This window comes from Zonotrichia albicollis, chromosome 1 (genome assembly GCF_047830755.1).
Source record: "Zonotrichia albicollis isolate bZonAlb1 chromosome 1, bZonAlb1.hap1, whole genome shotgun sequence".
Taxonomy (NCBI): domain Eukaryota; kingdom Metazoa; phylum Chordata; class Aves; order Passeriformes; family Passerellidae; genus Zonotrichia; species Zonotrichia albicollis.
In genome coordinates, this window is record NC_133819.1 from 129,708,159 (window position 1) to 129,726,075 (window position 17,917).

The window sequence follows — 17,917 nt, forward strand, 5'->3', positions numbered from 1 at the left end:
GCTGAAGGGCTTGAGAAATGGATAAAAATGTCTAGAAACATCTAAGTCCCAGTTCTTGGCCATTCCAGAAGGCAATGGATGCACAGCCTCTCCTGTGTCTTCTATCTTCAGTGTCTGGCAAACCTGAAGAAGACAAACCTGCTGCTGTCACTACATCCTCTGTTAGCTCAGTCCAAAGAGGTTTCTGGTGTAGATCTAAAAGGTCCAAACTATTTTATTGCTTTAGACAGAATTACAAATCATCCATGATTTTCTCAATACCAGATAATGCAAACCCCAAGCTGAAAAATAACTGTTAATGCAGTCCAGAGCAATCTGTGGTGAACTGCACACTATCTGCCACTATTTGGCATTTTTTCCAAAATACTGCTACACAGCCTTTGAGTGTGAAATTTTTACATTTTTCAATTGACATTCTATAGGAAAAATAAAGCAAAACACAGGTGGAGCTAAAGCATCTCAGCCATATACAAAGATTCACGTGGTCTCTTTAATATCATCCTGTCATTCTGCTACACTCCTTTCTTTCTTCCTCACTGCCTCTCTTGCCTTGAGTATTGGAAACCAAAAGTTGACCTGAAAAGACAGAAATATGATCTGTAGAATAGTATTACTGAGTTAAGATCACCCAGACATTGATACCCTGTATATTCAGTATTGAAGGCTGTTAAAAAAAAGAACTTAAACAAACTATATGTCTGCAGCTTTCTATCTGGATATGCCATAGGTATATGCATGTGTGCTAGTTATTTCCATTAGTGTGTCTGTGTGTGTGCATGTGTGTATATATATATATATATATATATACATACAGGATAAATGTTTTTACAGGCAAAAGTTCTGTTTCCTAATAGTATATGCAGTCATACTGTGTTTTGAAATAGAAATATACCACATTCCATATTGCTAAGCAATATCAGAATATCTCTCTCTACATTTAGGGCTACTCTTACTTCCTGGCACTTGCTATCTAGATTCAGGAATACTCTAAGTGCTTTTCATATGTTCATGAAAACAAAGTTTCTTCTCTGGAAGACTCTAAATCTGAGAAGTATTTTCTTGCCAGCACATAGTCATTTGAGCATACCAATGTCATGTCTGAGGCATGTGTGCTGAAGTACAGAATAAAACTATTAGATGATCTAATCTTACCATTAGGCAACATGTGTCTGGCTCCTGAGCATTGGGGAAAGTCTATTAGCACATAATTGAAGTTAACAAGTGTTCAAGTATTTCCTGGATCTGGCTACCACCCAGTTGGAAGGTTTATTTTTTTTCCCCAGAGCTCATGGCTTACCGTTCTTGCAAACATGGTCTTCTCAGTTTTCTCTTGTAGCTTTTTTCTTTTTTTGAGTAATTTTGCATGTAAATAATATATCCGTTTCATCTCAGTATCAGGATAAAAGGAAGTTGACACGAGTATTTTAAGTTGGGTCAGGAGACCAGAGAATAACCCAAAAATTACTAAGAAGAAGATGATGACTCCAAGCTGAATCCATGTTGTGGAGAGAGCAAGCTCGGGATGAGGGATGCAGTTTTGCTTAATCAAAGGGATCTTGAAAGAATCAGTCTTGGCAATATGCTCTTTCATAGAAATTATATAGCTTTTCTCATTCTTCTGCACAAGAAAAGTGGAAAAAAGGTGTTGATTATAAGACAGATTCCCTCCTTTCTTAATATTTCTTGCACTGTACATTCAGATTTACAAAGGACTCTAAATCATCTAGACCATGCAGTGTCTGTATACAGTATGCTCAAAACAATATATATATTGGCTATTTATAAATGTTTTGGACTCTATTTTCACAGTTTCTCTTGGTGGACAATGTCCAGCACTTTGGACTGTTAAAACCCTTCAGAGCCTTCTCAGTGGCTCTGACAGGGAAATATTTAGCTAATGTGGATATAATAGTTTATTATTTTTCCACTCCTATGACTCTGCTCAGATGCCCTGTTGGAGGGTCCTTCGTTGAGAATAAAACTTCAGAGCAGAGTGTCTGTCCCTTTGGTTTTGTCTCAGCACATGATCAGCAGTGCTTCCACACCATGGTGGCTCCACACCAGCCAGAAATCAAGCTCCAAATAAGCCTCTCCCCTTCCAGTAAGAGAGGGACAAAGGCAGAGACTATGGGTGGAGATAGCAAGTTACTGAAAGCAGCAAGCAATGGAATAAGACATGCACAGTAACAGCAGCAATATTATTAATGAAAGTACATAAAAAGAGAAGGTGGTTTACCTACAAAAGGTATTCACCATCTCAACTTATTTCCACCTGGCCCTGGGACAAAGCCAGGATGGTGGCTCTTCCTATGCCCGGCACCACGTGGCTGTCCCCCAACAAAGACAAGGTGGCAGTCACTCACCACAGCACTCTCTCTGTGCCTGAGCTTGAGACAGCAGAAAACAATGACAGACAAACCCCTGAAAGTATGAAAGTATGATTGTCCTCGTCACACTGCGCCACTGCTTCGGACACTGGACTCAACTCTGTGCAGCAGTTTCCAGTACTGGTGCTACTGACTGCTCCTCCCAGCTCCAGTCAGCTCCTCCCAGGTCCTTTCAGCTCCTTTCAGCTCCTTTCAGCTCCTCTCAGCTCCTTTCAGCTCAGCTCAGACTTGGCTGGGCTCAGGCTCACTTCTGCTGCTCTGTTCCCCACAGCAGCCGCCCACATCATCGCTGCTTTCAGCACTGTGTGCCTGAGTCAAGTCTTGGATGAACAGGAGGGCAATGGGCAGCTGAGGGGCAGGGCTGATCCTGACAACCTTCCCAATGGAGAGAGGGAGGCAAAAACATTGCAGGGATGCTCACCTTTTCTTCCCCCTGAAACCACACCTGCAGTGATGATGTAGGTGGCCTAGAACCGCAACCCAGCCATGCCCACATGGCACTAAGCTCTGTCCCCTCTCTGCAGCTGCACACTTGCCCAGGCAGTGCTCTGACCAAAGGCTGTCACACAAATGAGGCTGCCTGACCTCCTCTTGCAGCTGCCTCTGCTTAGCTGATGTCTTTCACTGCTTGTGGACTGAAATGCTCAATAAGAAGGGTAAATTAGACGTGCTGCTGGGACCATACTCTTAGACAACTTTCTGTTCTGTGAATTAGAACACTGTAGAGTCACTGAATAACCCAGCCTCTTTTCTGATCATGTCAAAGGAATAATAAGGTCTTCCTTGTGGCTTTTCTAATCACCCTACAGAGGCCAAGCACTTGTGTTAGATGTTCATTGGACAAATGAAGTTCCCAAAGCATATTACCCATCTTCAGTCTGTTAGCCCTTCCTTGACATTATCCTGTTCCAAACTATCTCAGGCCATTTTATCCCTAAATTGAACTGATGTATAGGCAAGAAAAATCTTCATTAGGAGCTCAGTATGAAACAGGAGTACTAGTGCATGAAGAACTTTACTGTTCATGCTAATTAATAAACATCTCAAGTGTCTGAGTCTGTCCTGCTCACCCAGCTTCCTGGACTCCCTGGGATCAGCAGCCCTGAGGCATGATATAACAAATCTGTTGAGATTAAATTTTACATTTTAATGTAATTAGCTTTCCTTGGGGAACTAGAAACAATCTGATGATGGCATTTCTTTTTTGTTTTGAAGGAGTCAAGCAGCTTTCCACGTGAGTGAATGATGCACACAGAGAGAGAATATTCGTAGCGCAGGACCCATGAATCAGCCAGACATGGTGCTCAGGACTTCTGTCCATGAGTAGTGGGACTAAGATACTTTGCCCTGACTCGGGTCACACCCAAGGCAGGTCATGATAAGAGGCTGCCTTCAAGGTACAAAGGATAGAAACACAGGCAAAACCACACACAACACTACACAGCAAACAGTGAATACACAGCAAAGTGCACAACAACAGGTTGATTAAGGTTGTGATCAATTGGCTCCTTATTATCTTCAGGAATGGACGTCCCACAACCTATCTCAGAAACTTGTTCTGTTGTTTGATCAACTGAAGAGTAAACAAAAAAATGTGTTTCCTTCACTTAGTCCTAATTTTCTCTTCTCCCTGAATGATGCACCACTGAAAGGTCACAGAATCATAGAACAATTAATGTTGGAAAAGACCTCCAAGATCATTAAGTCCAGTCTTTGACCAAACAACACCATTAAAACTTGGTGCTATTAGTACCATTCTCTAACCAGTTCTCCTTGGTTTGAGCATGAGGTTGGTCTTGATGGCCTCCAGACTTATCTTCCAACCTAGCTAATCCATGGTTCTCTATGCTGCTGCTCCTGCAAGAGGAACCTGGAGATTTTGGCAACAAGTCATTATTTTGTGGTTATGCGCCCATCCATACAAGCAATGATGCATCCTCACAACACTCAGTTAAAGAAAGGTAGACACCTCTTACATCAGTGTCAGAGTGACTTCTGATTATAAAAACTAGTGCTTCACAAATTTCAGTACTGTGAGTTTCCAATTGCAAGCCTCTGGTTTTCTTCATATATATAAATGGAGGAATGAAAATCCGTCTTCTTAAATTTACCATTCTCTAGAAATATGACAATGCTCTGGAAAGAACTGTCTGGTTCCATCCAACCAATATGTATGTTGAGGCAATGACCCTTTTTGAAATGAATGATATTCCAGGAAAGAATTGATGGCTCATTGCTATATGTTTGCTCTTGCAGCTGCTGAAGATGAAGAGAAATTTTTCAGCAATAAACTAAGAAATATATGGTACTGAAAAGTACTTACATTCTGAGAGAGTCTGAGTTGAATGTCTAGATCCGGTACTTCTTGGAGATATTTGTTCACAGAAATAATTAACAAATAAAACAAAGAGTCTACTGCAGCAAACAGAAGCCAGATGCAAAGATGAATAATTATAGGGAGAAAATAGCGCAGCATTTTTTTCCTGTCCTTTCTTGTGAAGAAGAAGGATGGGATCATCACATAATCTTTCCTCTCTTTTCTGTTAAGTGGCAGAAGACAGGGTCTTTGCTGTTGCTTTTGCTGCTCATCAAATGCAATGAACTGTTTTGTGATATAAGCATTCTTAAATTTGATACTATGAGAACCCACAAATTTTTTGATAAAGAGTCCAGTTCCAAAAGAAACTAGAAAAACTCCAAATACAGGCAATATTTTCTGACCTATATAGGGCAGTATAGTCAACATAAAAGATATCTGGTTAGCAATTCTCTGGATTTCTTGCTCTGTGTCATTTAGCTCTTGTTTTAATGCATCATCTAAAATTGAATAAGATGGTGTGAATTCATGCTTTAGGATCACTATATCTTTAAGTTCCTCAGCAGGAAGGTTGGCCACCTCATAAATCCATTTTATTGCCTCAATATAATATTTTATCAAGGCAAATTGCTCCTGCTTTAAATGACAGGTTATACTGTCTGCCAGAACCTTTAGATTGTGAAAAATATTTTGAATGTTGCTGGCCACAACAACACCTGTGCCAGCAGTAATAAGAGCATCCCTGCCATTTTTCAGTCCACAAGAAAGGAGGAACAGAACGCTGAAACAACGCAGGTGCTTGAAACAAAAGAGCATGATAGAAAACAAAATCCAGATGAATCCAGAAATCAGTAAGGGCCCCAAGGAATGGTGTGCCAAGGAGAAGTGCATGCTAAGGAAGAGCAGAAAGCTGGAGAGGAAGCCAACTGCAGAGCAAACTGCAAATAGCTGCATCTGATACTTCCAGCCAGGCTTCCTTTCAGATATAAAAATTTCCCATGCATTCTGAGCTATTGAGATGAATTTTTGCATTTTCTTCTGATTGTTGCTGACACTGCAATGGCTCAAACTAAAAGGAAAGGAAAAGAAAAACACTGTTATTTACAGGATCACACATTATGACAATAATGTGCTTTTAACTGACTCTCTGATACTTCTTCACACTGCAAAATCTGCAGGTCTGACTGACATGAGGGTGAACCACTGCACGAGACCAAAATATTTGTCTCCAATGTCACAGATATAAATATCAAGGAGGTGACTCTAAAAGGATTTCTATCTTTTGCCCTTTTATATTTTGCACACTTTGATTTCTCATTAGCTGTGTAGAGACCGTGGTTCACATGTGTATGTGTGTGTGGGTGTGAGTGCATGTATAAGAAAGAGACCAGCCTCCTGTAGCACCCACTGCTCCCCACAGATGCTAGCTTTGCCTTGTAAGCACCAAGAAGGGAAAGAGAGGCGCACAGAAAGTTCCTGTTGGTAGCCCCATGAAGGGGAGCATGGCTCAGTCTGTGGGGAGCAGCTGGAGCAGCTGCCAGGGAGGAAGGAGCTGGCAAAGCAGCATGTGCACACTGCCCAGGGAAGGGGAATGAAGCACAGCTTCTTGTGGTGGAGGTGGGTTAGTACAGAGCAAAGGAAGTGTGCCTCAAAGGCACCATTCCTTCTGTGGGTCTCCCCTGGGGTGGCACCCCTGTCCATATCCAGCAAGCTGTCCATGAGCCAGCAGGGTGCCTCATGGCCAAGAAGGCCAGTCCTGGGGTGCATTAAGAAGAACATTCAGAGCAGGTTGAGGGGGGTGATCCTGCCCCTCTGCTCTGCCCTGGTGAAGCACATCTGGAGTGCTGTGTCCAGTTCTGGGCTCCTCAGTACAAGAGAGACTCGGAGCTCCTGAAACAGGCTCAGTGAAGGGCTTTGGAGACGATGAGGGAACTGGAGCATCTCTCTTACCAGGACAGGCTGAGGGAGCTGAACTTGTTCAGCCTTCAGAAGAGATCACTGAGAGGGGAATCTCATCAATGTATACAAGGAGCTGAAGGGAATGTCTCAAGGCTCTTCTCAGTGATGCCAAGCAACAGGACAAGAGCCAATGGGCAGAAACTGATGCACAGGAAGTTCCACCAGAACTTGAGGAAAAACTTCTTTACCTTGTAAAGTCCCCAAAACCCTTGCTCAACATGGCTTTAGAAGGGCTTACAGTTGTTCATGCAAGCTCTGAGTTAAATGCACAGGACAAATATGGACAAGATATTCTCAAGAGGTCAAAACAACTTAAAAATTTTGCTAGCAACTTTAGAAAATCAGAGAACTTTGGCAAAATATTTAGTGCGACCTTCAATCAATATAAAACACTTCACAAAGCATTAACTTAGGAAATTCTGCTTGATGTTAAGTTACACAAAAATTCGGAGAAGAATTAGAAACAGAAAGACAGAAAATACATAGATACATAGAAGAGGAGCCCCAAAACTCCCACTCTTGGATTCCAGTGGTGTGCAGCTGATAGAAATTCCAAGAGGCTGTAGAGTCAAGACATGCTTGCCTCATGTTCCCCTTTAAACACCCCTTGGCTCTTTCCCCAGAGGGACTCCCAGTCATTTGGCCACTCAGGAGGTGGGGACGGGGCTCCAGGGTTAGGGGGTGCAGCTTTGCCTCCGGTGTGCCAGGGACTGGAGCTCCTGCCAGGCTGTGATACAGGCTCTGGGGTGGGGCTGTAGGGCAGGGCACTGCCTCGCCAGGGCAAGGCTCCACCTGCCCCTTCCCCCACACACACGCACCCCAAAACCTCTCCAGACATCAATCATTCCAGCCTCTCATAACTGTGAGGGTGACCAGGCACTGGGAAAGACTCCCAGAGAGGTTGTGGGATCTCCATCACTGGAGATACTCAAGAACCAGCAGGATTCAATCCTGTGCCACGTGCTCTGGGATGACTCTGCCTGAGCAGAGGGTTGGAGCAGATGACTCGCTGTGCTCCCTTCTAGCCTTACCATTTTGTGTTTAACCCTTATTAAGCCTAATAGCTTGTGCTTGTCACCATCTGTCCTGCTTACCAGTAAGCTCGTTGTGTAAATTACAGAGTATTTCTGTGATTCAATTCTGTTTGATGGGAGATGTTATAATATAATATTTATAGTGCAATTTGTCCAAAGATGCAAGGTCAATTCATATGCATATTAGAATTTTAACATTCTAGAGTAAATGAGATATTAATTAAATAAAATAAACAGTGGTAAATTTATCTTAAATAGGAAACAGTTGTCTTTGTAAAATACATCCTGAAGATATTACTTTGTCTTTTGCTTTGCTTGAGCACAGCAGGTAGCCAGGAACTAAACTATAATTTTGTACACATACTGTATTTTATTAGCATTAGCCTTTATGAACCCTGCTAATATTCACTGCACCATTTCTCCCTCCTTCTCATTGTAATTAGTTATTACTTGTGTCATTATCTCCTTTGTGTGCAGCAGGAGCTGAATATTATGGGAGCAAGCATCCATCACCAGCTGGGACCTTCTTGTACTGATGTACTGCTTTTCCTTGGCCTTACTTGGGCTTGATCCTTTATAGTGCTGAGGACTATTCTGAAAAATGCTGAGTGTTTTTTGTGTTTAACCACTTCAGCACAGGCAAACAGTGGGCAGCAGGCCCTTGGGGGGTTTAATTCCTAGCACTATCACAGGGCCTAGGAAGGCTGAGAAAATTGCTCCCCTCCAGGGCCTAAGTGAACTCAGCTGTGAATGAAGTACAAGAACAATTAACAGCTCCTTCAGAGAAGCAAAATTAATCAATGCCCTCGAAGTAAGTAGAAGTCACCATGTTTGGGAAGGTGATGCAAGTGAAATGGGAGGAGAGTTAGCGCACTCCAGCTCTGCCATGAGCAGAGCCGCCCTTCTGCTTATGTGGATAGTCTGCTTTGTCCTTTTTCTACTGAAGGATGTTTTTAGGAAACATAATCAAAAAGCAGAGGTTTATGGTCCTGAAATCAAGCAGAACCAGACCTAACAGCCAGGAAACCTTGTCAGCAAATCCTGCACCTCCATGATCAGATCATTAAACAGTGTGTGCTGCCCCAACTTCTTTGTAGATCTAAGAAAATTTGCCTTGCACAGTGAATACATCTGGCATTCTGTTCTTGATTTAAGAAACTTAACAAAATAAAAAGCAAGAAGGCTTTTACCTAATACTGTCCTAAGAAGACAGTATTACCTAATAAGAAAGCATTTACCTAATACTGTCCAAAACATCTGTACAAGAAAATAACACATTTTCAGTTTTCTTTAGCAGCACCAATTTCACAGCTGTTCTCAGGCACAGTTTTTACATGGTTTTGAACATTTGTATGTATGGGTATGGTGAATTTGGGTTAATGCTTATAAGCATTCAGTAAACGGCTGCAATATGTGACTGGGATTTTGGCATGACTGCATCGTTAGATTTAATAAAATACTTTAATAAAGTACTGGACTGGGAGGCTGGAGACTTGCAAAATATGGACAGAACTCAAAAAGAATCAAAAAGTCTCCTTTTCTGAACAGATTCAGTCCTGTTACATGAGATTCCTGCAGTATTCAGAACATACATGATAGGTTTGTCCTTAACCTGCGTGAGCCCAGAGCTTTAAGGCAGGAAAGTCATTGTAAATACACAGTGAGTTTTGGAGCCTGTGGCATGGATGCTCAGGTGTCTCTCCATGGTCACTGAAGGTCACAAAGGGAGCATCCTCATCCCCTCAAGAGCCCATCTCTAAACTTAAACCTTTCCAGAGTAAGAGTCAGGCTCACAGTGTGCATTTCTCTGGCTTGTCTGACACCTCAGTTTTCCCCACATAAGGCATCAGCAACAGGTATAGATATTCAGCACTGAGTACAGAAGAACCACTCAAAGGATGAAAACTCCAAACCTGAAAAAAAATATTTGGAGGCTGAACATTCTTCTATCACTAGGCACTTTTACAGCTGTGAAAGCTTGGGAAAGGAAAATAATACTCTGGCTTAGAGGTAGAAATAAATTCTTGGCATCACTAAAGAGGCTAATTCAGAAGTTCAAGAAATAGTAAACTTTGAGAGCTTTCTGGAATGATTCTTCTTAAAAACATAAATCACAAAATTTTCTGAAGCTGTTTGGTGCAGTTAGAAATTATAACAGGAGGCTGACAAGAACAAAACCTTCGTTTCAATTGCAGTCTGAAGCAAAGTACTTTTTCTCCTGTCCTGTAACAAGAAATAAGGTGGGGGCTGCTGCCACTATTTATGTAGCATAAGGAAAGAATGATTCTTGGAAAGCTGTTTCTTGCTCTGAACTGCCAACTTCTTTCCGCCATAGTTTCTAGTGATGAAAATCTCCCCCTCCCACAGAGGAGAGCTGGAAATTCTTGTGCTCTAGTTCTGCTTCTGTAACTGATTTTTTAGTTGAGTCCAAGGGGAACCTCTCTATGCTTTAGTTTGCCTCTCTAGGAAATATTTACTCAACTCTGAAAGCATTATATTCTTCTACCATATGGCATGCTGGCAGGAGTAATTATAAAAACAAATTCTTCAAAGGACCTTCTCTGGCAAGGAGGTTGGGCCACTGTTCTTAAGACTTGTAATGTACTGAATTTAATGCAACATATTTAAAAGGCGTTTTTCTAGTTTCATTTTAAAATAAACAAGAAAAATTAAAAAGCATTTTAAGTTCCTGTTTGGTTTTTTCAGATATGGCTACAGATTTGAGGAAGCAGAAGATAACTACAAAGCATCGAGTCCCTTGGAAATGTCCTTCCAGTTCAGCCATGACCCCTGTGCTAGAGCTATGTAATTTTTTAATAGCATGTGTTTGTGTTATGTATTATTTCTTCCCTGCCTTCTGTGGAGACTCCTCCATATTCATCCTCAAGGCAGTTGTGGCTGCCTCTGCTACCAGCTTTGTCCTGTCCTATTCCTTGCTCACCCTGCAGCTGATGATGGCCCTGCTACAGATAGAATGGAATAGAACAGGGCACTTGAGTTGGAAGGGGCCAACAACAACCATCTAGTCCAACTGCTATAGATTAAAACTCTAAATATTTTCAGAGAGTATTTGTGAAATCTTTTCTACATAGGTTGCTTGCTTAGAGATGAGCAGCAGGTCTACATGTCTAGTATGTGAATTAGTCACTCATGCAAACACCTTGCCAATTTTTAATATAAAGGAAGAAGCAGGTATCTCCTAAAAATATATAGTGAATAAAAGATTGGGATTTACTAAATAATTAGGGGTTTTGACAGAGACACAGCTGACTTGGCAAAGCATGACAAAAGGACTCAGATCTCTAAGTCTATTTTCTATGTTGATCCAGACCTAAGTCAAGCAAAGTCTGGGGATTACAACTGCCATTGATTTAGGACTGAACAATACCACCCAGTTTTTGTACCTTCACACCACATCTGATATAACTTTCTCTGCCCAGCACTGTTGTTTGGGCTGATCTCAGGAGCAGTATGGAAGTTTGGAAGGCCTTTTGCCCAGAACACTGTGCAGGATCCTTATACATAAAAACCAAAATCTTATTAAGAGAAACATTAGATCCCATTGATACCCAGCTTCACAGTGATCTTTGCCTTCCTTCAGCGACACAGTGATCTTTGCTTCATAAATCATGTTGGGATTTTATACAGGAATTAAAGAATAGAAAGCACACAATAAGGTTTTTTAAAAAAAAGATTTCCTTTTTTGGCAGTTTCAGGAGCCTTCTTTTCTCGCCTGAATCAGTTACATTGAAATGCAAGAAAATTACTTCCCTTTTTTGGATGTCGTCAAAAATCCAGTGCTGAACTATGGCATAGTAAAAGCAAAAATACAGGAGGGAGTCCCACACTATTTCCTTTGGTCAGTGCAGGGCATTCAACTGAGAAATAACAGCCCAATCAAAAATCCAGCAACATTGCTGCTTCCCCAGGGCTTCATTGACACCCTCACAATTTCACAGGTTCATATTATTTGCTTTTAACTGCATGAGGAAAGAAAGTAAGTGGAACTAAACACATTACACAGAAGGGATGACTAAAATATCTAATCATGTATGTGCACATAGGAACTTGAAAGACTAAAAAACACAGCAGCGCGAATATAACAATTTATACACAAGGAAAAACAAACAAACAAGCAAAAGAGTGAGATCTTTTTTTCTTCATGTATTGAAAATAGCTTGGGATAATTCTGAGTACTGCACGAGTGTTCAAGTTCTCTAGGATACCACAAATTGATTAAATGTCATATATATGAGATGTCTATAGCTGGAGGTTGCACTTGATGATCTTCAGAAACGGTTCTAACCCAAGTCTTCTGTGATTCTGTGATGCCCACATCTGAGCTGTCTGTATGGCAATGAGGAGAAGAGGGTAGTCACCCAGAACCTTTACTTCAGACCTGTTTTAAAGGTCCACCCTCACAGAAGATGGGTTGCATTGTATGAGAACTTTAGCTCAACTGTGAAAAGTGTCTGAGTTATTCAGACAGAGCTATCCAAAGCCTGGCAAAATGAACCTTTCCCTGTGTTCCCTAACTTCCAGCACAGGCTGCATTTCACTGAGCTGGGCACTCAGAGAAGGACACAGAAAAGGTATTTTGGGCACCCGCAGAAGATGGACAGCTATGGAAGGGACATAGAACAAGAAATCAAATTTTCTCACAACCTTATGGGCTGTGTTAGGAAGCTGTGATGCAATAAACCCTCAGACATATTCTTCCCTTAAAACACAGGAAGGAATGTAGGACCACTTTGGGAAACCCAAATGGCAATTTGCCTATTGCCAAAAACATCTCTACAAAACACAGAAAATTCTAGTGTGAGGGAAGGGAGGGAACATATGAGATTACATAGTCCCTCTCCTACACAGAATGGCTCTACACATACTTTTGGGAGAGTTTAGGAGTAAACAGTTTCACAAACTTTAGGAATAGACTCTCCAATCAGTAAGGTGACAACAGTTAATTTAAAGCAAGTCCTTTTGCCTTAGAACAGCTAGCTCAGTCCATGATCACTGTCCAAATTTCCTTATTAACCTTAAAGTGTTACTTACAGGCGCTGCTGTAAAGCACTTGAAGGTTCTTCCTAGTGCTGTGTGTTCTCTTTACTTTGGTGGGGAACCGAGACAGACAGTAGTAAAAAATCTCACATGAGTAATTTTTTTCCTATACCCTCCCCCAATGACTCAGACACACTACAATTTTGAAATTGTTCTGGTTTTGACAAAGATTCATGAGGAAGTAACTTATGCACAAGACCAGAATAGCATATAATTTGCAAGTTCCACTTTCTACCTTTTTTTCTGGCAGGGTAATAGATATCAGCAAATGAGTTCAGGGCCCAAATTTCAACGATTTAATATTATGTTGAGTAATGCCTTAGGTCTAGAACATTTTAGCTATTTTGGTACTTCCTTTGAAACTTGCAGAAATTCAGTACCCAAATAAATTTAAAGCTCTAATAATTTTCACCCCAAAAATGTTCCTACTGAGATCTGTGCAAATACTTTCGTAGACAGTGTGTCAGAATATGGTCCTTAGAATAACACAATCTTAAATATACAATGAAGAGACAAGTTGTATAAAATAAAGATAACTTATATACAGGAGGGTAGAACTGTTATGCAGAGGAACTTCAATTTTTATTTTAAATCTGCTATTGGCTTTTGCAGACACAGTTTTCATATGCATTTGTGTGTACAGAGGAGAAAGATTATTCTGGACACCCAGACTCCCCACTTGAAATGTGTCACATACATCCTACCAATTATTGGATTGATCTATTGAACCAGTCAGTTATTTTATTCAGTTGTCATCAGGACCATCTGATAAAGAAGACCACAGATTTAAAGCAAACCAAAGGCTTATACACAGCTCCACAAGGGCAACAGCAATGAAAAGAGTAAGAGGATTGTTACATACCTACGATACCTTTTCAATAACATCCTTCATACACTGCCTTTTCCAGCCATTTTCAGAACTAACTTGCAATTATGGTTTTACTGTTTATGTTTAACCTTTCAGATTCATTTTTCTCAAAAATGTCGTAGATGGTTTGGTCCATTGCAGAGATGTTACCTGCTACACGAAAGGAATTCTAAATTGGAAACTGACTCTCTTTTAGACTCTGATTTCAAAGATCCAGAGCTGTACACTAGTCTCAGTTCTGTCCTTGGACTCTTTACAGAATCCAATCAGTAGCTACTGTAGTGCTGGCATGCATATTATCTATTTGCCCTTGGTTGAAATGTCCCTGCATGTAATTTTCCAAACAGCTGGTTTTGCAGCAGACACTGATAGTACACTGAAGTAGCAGGTTGAGCCCAGGTTTCCCCTCCACAGAGCAGCCATATCCCTGCTGTTCCAAAAGCAGCCACTGAACAAGTTCAGAAAGCTGGCAGACAGAATGGTGAACATAGCACAGTGTTCATAGCATCTAAATTATGCATAATGCAGGGCTATAATTAGATACAGTGGACCATATATAACTGGAGAAAGTCTCATTATTATAGGTTGAATAGATGAAATAATCTTTTAGCAGAACATATTGTTCATATTATGAAATAAGGGAATATTCTGTTAAGCGATGCAGGTAGGTGCATATTAAATCAGACCAAGTCTCCATTGAACCCAGCATCTCAGCCTTAATAGCAGCATATAGCAGATGTTTACAGAATCCCACATGGGCAATATGGACCATTTGGACATGGTCAAGGTGACCCTGCATGGGAGGGGGGAGGGAGGGGTGGAGGCGACCTCCAGAGGTCCCTTCCAACCTCAACTATTCTTTGATTCCATGATCATTGACATTCCTCTTCTCGTTTTTCTATTCTCTGAGGCCAATCCAAATGGCAGCACAACCATCTGGGATATCAGGCACCCCTCTTAGGTTATTGTCATCTTCAAAGCTTCTGAGGGTGCACCCCTTCCAGGTCAGGAATGAAGATGTTATTATTACTGTATTGGCCCCAGTATCTGCCCATGGCACACACCACTAGTGAACTTTGCGTGACTGAACTATGCGTGACTGAACTGTGCCTGGCCCCTGGGCTCATCCAGTTTCCAGTCCAACTCACCGTCCATTATCTACCCAATACTTTCTCAGCTTGTCTATGAGAATATTATGGGAGACACCATGGAAAGCCTTTTGGAGGGTGAGGTAAACAGCATCCACTGCTCTCCCTCCCCCACTTAGTTAGTCACCTCGCTGCAGTCTGTCACACTGAGTAAGCATGAATTCCCCTTTGTAAATACATGCTGAATACTCACTGCAAATGATTCACGAGATTAGTTAGTTGCTTTGCATCCTTCCCAAGGATCAAAATGAGGCTGACCAGTTCCCCGGATCATCCTCCTTCCATTCTTGAAGATGGGAGTAACATCTGCTTTCTTCCACTCTCCAGGAACGTCTCGCAAGCCCCATGATACTTCAGAGCCAGTCAAAAGTGGCCTCACAGTGACATCTGCCAGTACCCTCAGCACCCATGTGTGCCTCCCATCAGGTTCTGTTGTTGCACACTTGCTTAAATGTGCCCCAACATGGTTCTCCTGCACCAAGGTTAAGTCCTCCTTGCTCCATCCTTGGCCTTGTCTCAAAGGCCTGGGGCTCCTAAAGGCTGGTCCTCCTAGTAAAGGCACAGTTGAAGAAAGGCATTTTTGCATTCCCTTGGGCTATATACGAGAAAGAAAGTAGTTTATGGTCACGTGGATGGACTATTTTCACCCCTTGCATTTTCAAGAAAAAGGAGTTGTATGGGCAGGCTTTACCCATACCCACCAATTTGGATCAAGTGCTGGCAATGACTGGCAGCATTTCTAGTGTCTTCTAGAGAATCAAATATTCTGTAAAGTACATACAGGCAATGTAGAAATCAACCCCACAGTCCAAAAGCTACCTAAGGCCGCAGCTCCCTTCAGAGATACAGCATTTTGATAAAGAGCTTCAGCTGGTCTTTCCCAACACATATGGTGCAACCAGATGTGCTGGTGTCACTGCATTTTTTTCCCAGGTTTTTTAATAGAGAATATTTTAGTGACCCACTCACAGCACGCCCTCACAAATTCTTGTTAGTACTACAATTTCTGGGATCAAGGTGGATGCCTGCTGGCTGGTGGTGGCTGAGGGGGCATAATATTCCCTCTGCTGGGGGAATATTATCTCTAGCAAACATCAGCTGCTGAGGCTGTCTGGTTCCTGGACTTCCCTGCTGACATTGTTGACTATTGGTCACTGTAAAATGGGAGGAACTGACAGTTCACAAATTTGAACAACAGTACAGTAATGGTGTCGCAGACATCTTTTTATGAAAATCCTTTCCTTAGGATTTTTTTCCTCCTGAGAAGCTGAGAGGCCTCAGGCACAAAATGTAAGCAATGGTTATCTGCTGCTGTGGAATGCATCAGGTGTATCTGTGATTGGTCTCATGTGCCTCTGTAATTAATGGCCAATCACAGCACAGCTGGCTCTCTCTCTGTCTGAGCTTTGTTATTCATTCTTTTCTATTCTTAGCTAGCCTTCTGATGAGAACTTTTTCTTCTATTCTTCTAGTATAGTTTTAATGTAATATATATCATAAAATAATAAATCAAGCCTTCTGAAATATGGAGTCAACATTCTTGTCTCTTCCCTCATCTGAAAACCCCTGTGAACACTGTCACATAATGGCTCCTGGTTTTTTCTTCTGCTCTGTCTGCCAGTGCAGTGTAGATGCTTCTGCACTCAAAAAAGTGACAATCATTTCAAAATTAGTGTATTTATGACCGTTTCTCTAATTTTCTTCTTAATCACCACAGAATGACTAGCAAAACTTGCTTGCACATAAAAGGTATTAAAAATGTCACTGCTTGAGATCCTACTGTTCTGGCAATTGCTCAATGCATTTCAACTGATAATGATGTGAGTAACACAGTATGTGTATTAATTTCAACTGTGATTAGCATAGTTTGGATAACACTGTGCTTCAACCATTGTAACATGCAGGCTGGATGAGTGGTTTTAGGGCTTTTCTTTAGGATACTAAGATTGCTTCCTTTTGTGGCAGCTGTGTGTGACAAAAACAAAGCAAGCTCAGAGCTCTGAACACCACATCTCATTGAAAGCACTCCCTATTCTTTGCTTTGCTTCCTCCTACCTAAGGAAGATTAGCTAGCATCTAATAGTCCTTCCTTGTGGCTGGCTTCCAGAGAGCAAGGAAAGAAACAAACATAAGCGTTTGTAAATATTTGCACCCTTGTTTTTGAGTCATGGCTCTAATTACTGTTTCTGTTTTACTGCTACAGCAGGAATTCTGATTAAAAAAAGACAATTGCATTTTATTTTCTAAATATCTGAGGAAATGAAATAATGACAGTGGGTTGTTATTCCCAATGAGCTGCACCGGATGAGCAGCGTGTCTGGAGCCGGCAACAAAGCAGCTCTGAGTAAATGGTTCTTGGATTGAATCAGGAGTGTAGAAACTCAGTTCTGAGGGGCCCCAGTGAAAAACCCAATCCAAATACTGCTGAGCATGGGTAAAGTTTGTATTTAATGCTGGTAGCTGAATCTAATCTTTATATGATATACAAGTATTGTTTGAATCTTTGAAAACACTGACTGTTTCTTTGCTATAAAGAAACTATTCCTGTAGGCAGAGCTGAGGAAGGTTCCTAAAAGCCTCCAGGAAAGCAGTTAAGCAGGGATTTTTCAGCTGATTAATTGTCATTGATAGCCACATAAATGCTTCTTACTTGGTCCCAGGAAAATGAGATATTGATACCTCTCCATGGAGTCTTGATTGAGTGTCCAAGAGGTATCATGAAGTGACTGCCCAAGGTGCAGATTTATCACATCCTTCTTTTCATGAAAGCTGGAAATGTCTCATTTTGCTGCTATAAGTTATTTTACTTTGTTTATATTTCATAACCTCCTCTATGTAGGAGATGCCACTTCCAACAAATTATAGAGCCAGCTACAGCTGCTACCTCGAAATGCAGAGAGAATAGGCATTTCAAATGGAACATAAAATCAAAGATTAAAAAAGCACTTTTAGCAGTTTCACAGTTATAATTAGGAGCTGCACCTGCCGAACTAGCTTTTCCAAAAAACAGGATACAGCATCTGTGAGATCCTGGATTAAGGGGTCTGTAACAACAACCTTATTTGGAAATAAATGCTGGTTGGTTCATGGCTGCCTGTGGGATTCCTGCCTTCGCTCCACAGACTGAACTGTTGAGCAGATTCATG

At 41.4% G+C, this 17,917-nt stretch overlaps 1 protein-coding gene across 2 annotated transcripts; it reads right to left on the minus strand.

The window, feature by feature from the left end:
• Window positions 1–190: 190 nt before the first annotated feature.
• Window positions 191–12,859, minus strand: DCSTAMP (dendrocyte expressed seven transmembrane protein). 2 transcript variants are annotated; one of them, XM_074553670.1, is made up of 4 exons: window positions 12,750–12,859; window positions 4,711–5,773; window positions 1,298–1,618; window positions 191–576 (listed from the first exon to the last, which is right to left on the minus strand). In XM_074553670.1, exons 2-4 carry the CDS (start codon window positions 5,734–5,736, stop codon window positions 505–507), a joined length of 1,419 nt encoding a protein of 472 aa, XP_074409771.1. In that variant the 5' UTR covers window positions 5,737–5,773; window positions 12,750–12,859; the 3' UTR covers window positions 191–504. The 2 variants fall into 2 exon arrangements, with proteins under 2 accessions (XP_074409771.1, XP_005479753.2); XM_005479696.4 differs by lacking the exon at window positions 12,750–12,859 and having other exon boundaries at window positions 4,711–8,877.
• Window positions 12,860–17,917: the final 5,058 nt, after the last annotated feature.

Bases quoted from the DNA above. Each gene is read 5' to 3' on its own strand.
- DCSTAMP (XM_074553670.1), bottom strand. From the start codon at position 5,736: ATGCAAAAATTCATCTCAATAGCTCAGAATGCATGGGAAATTTTTATA. The intron at 1,619-4,710 runs GTAAGTACTTTT...TTTCTTGTGCAG, and splicing joins AACTCAGACTCTCTCAGAAT to AAGAATGAGAAAAGCTATAT. The intron at 577-1,297 runs GTAAGCCATGAG...CTGTCTTTTCAG, and splicing joins AGACCATGTTTGCAAGAACG to GTCAACTTTTGGTTTCCAAT.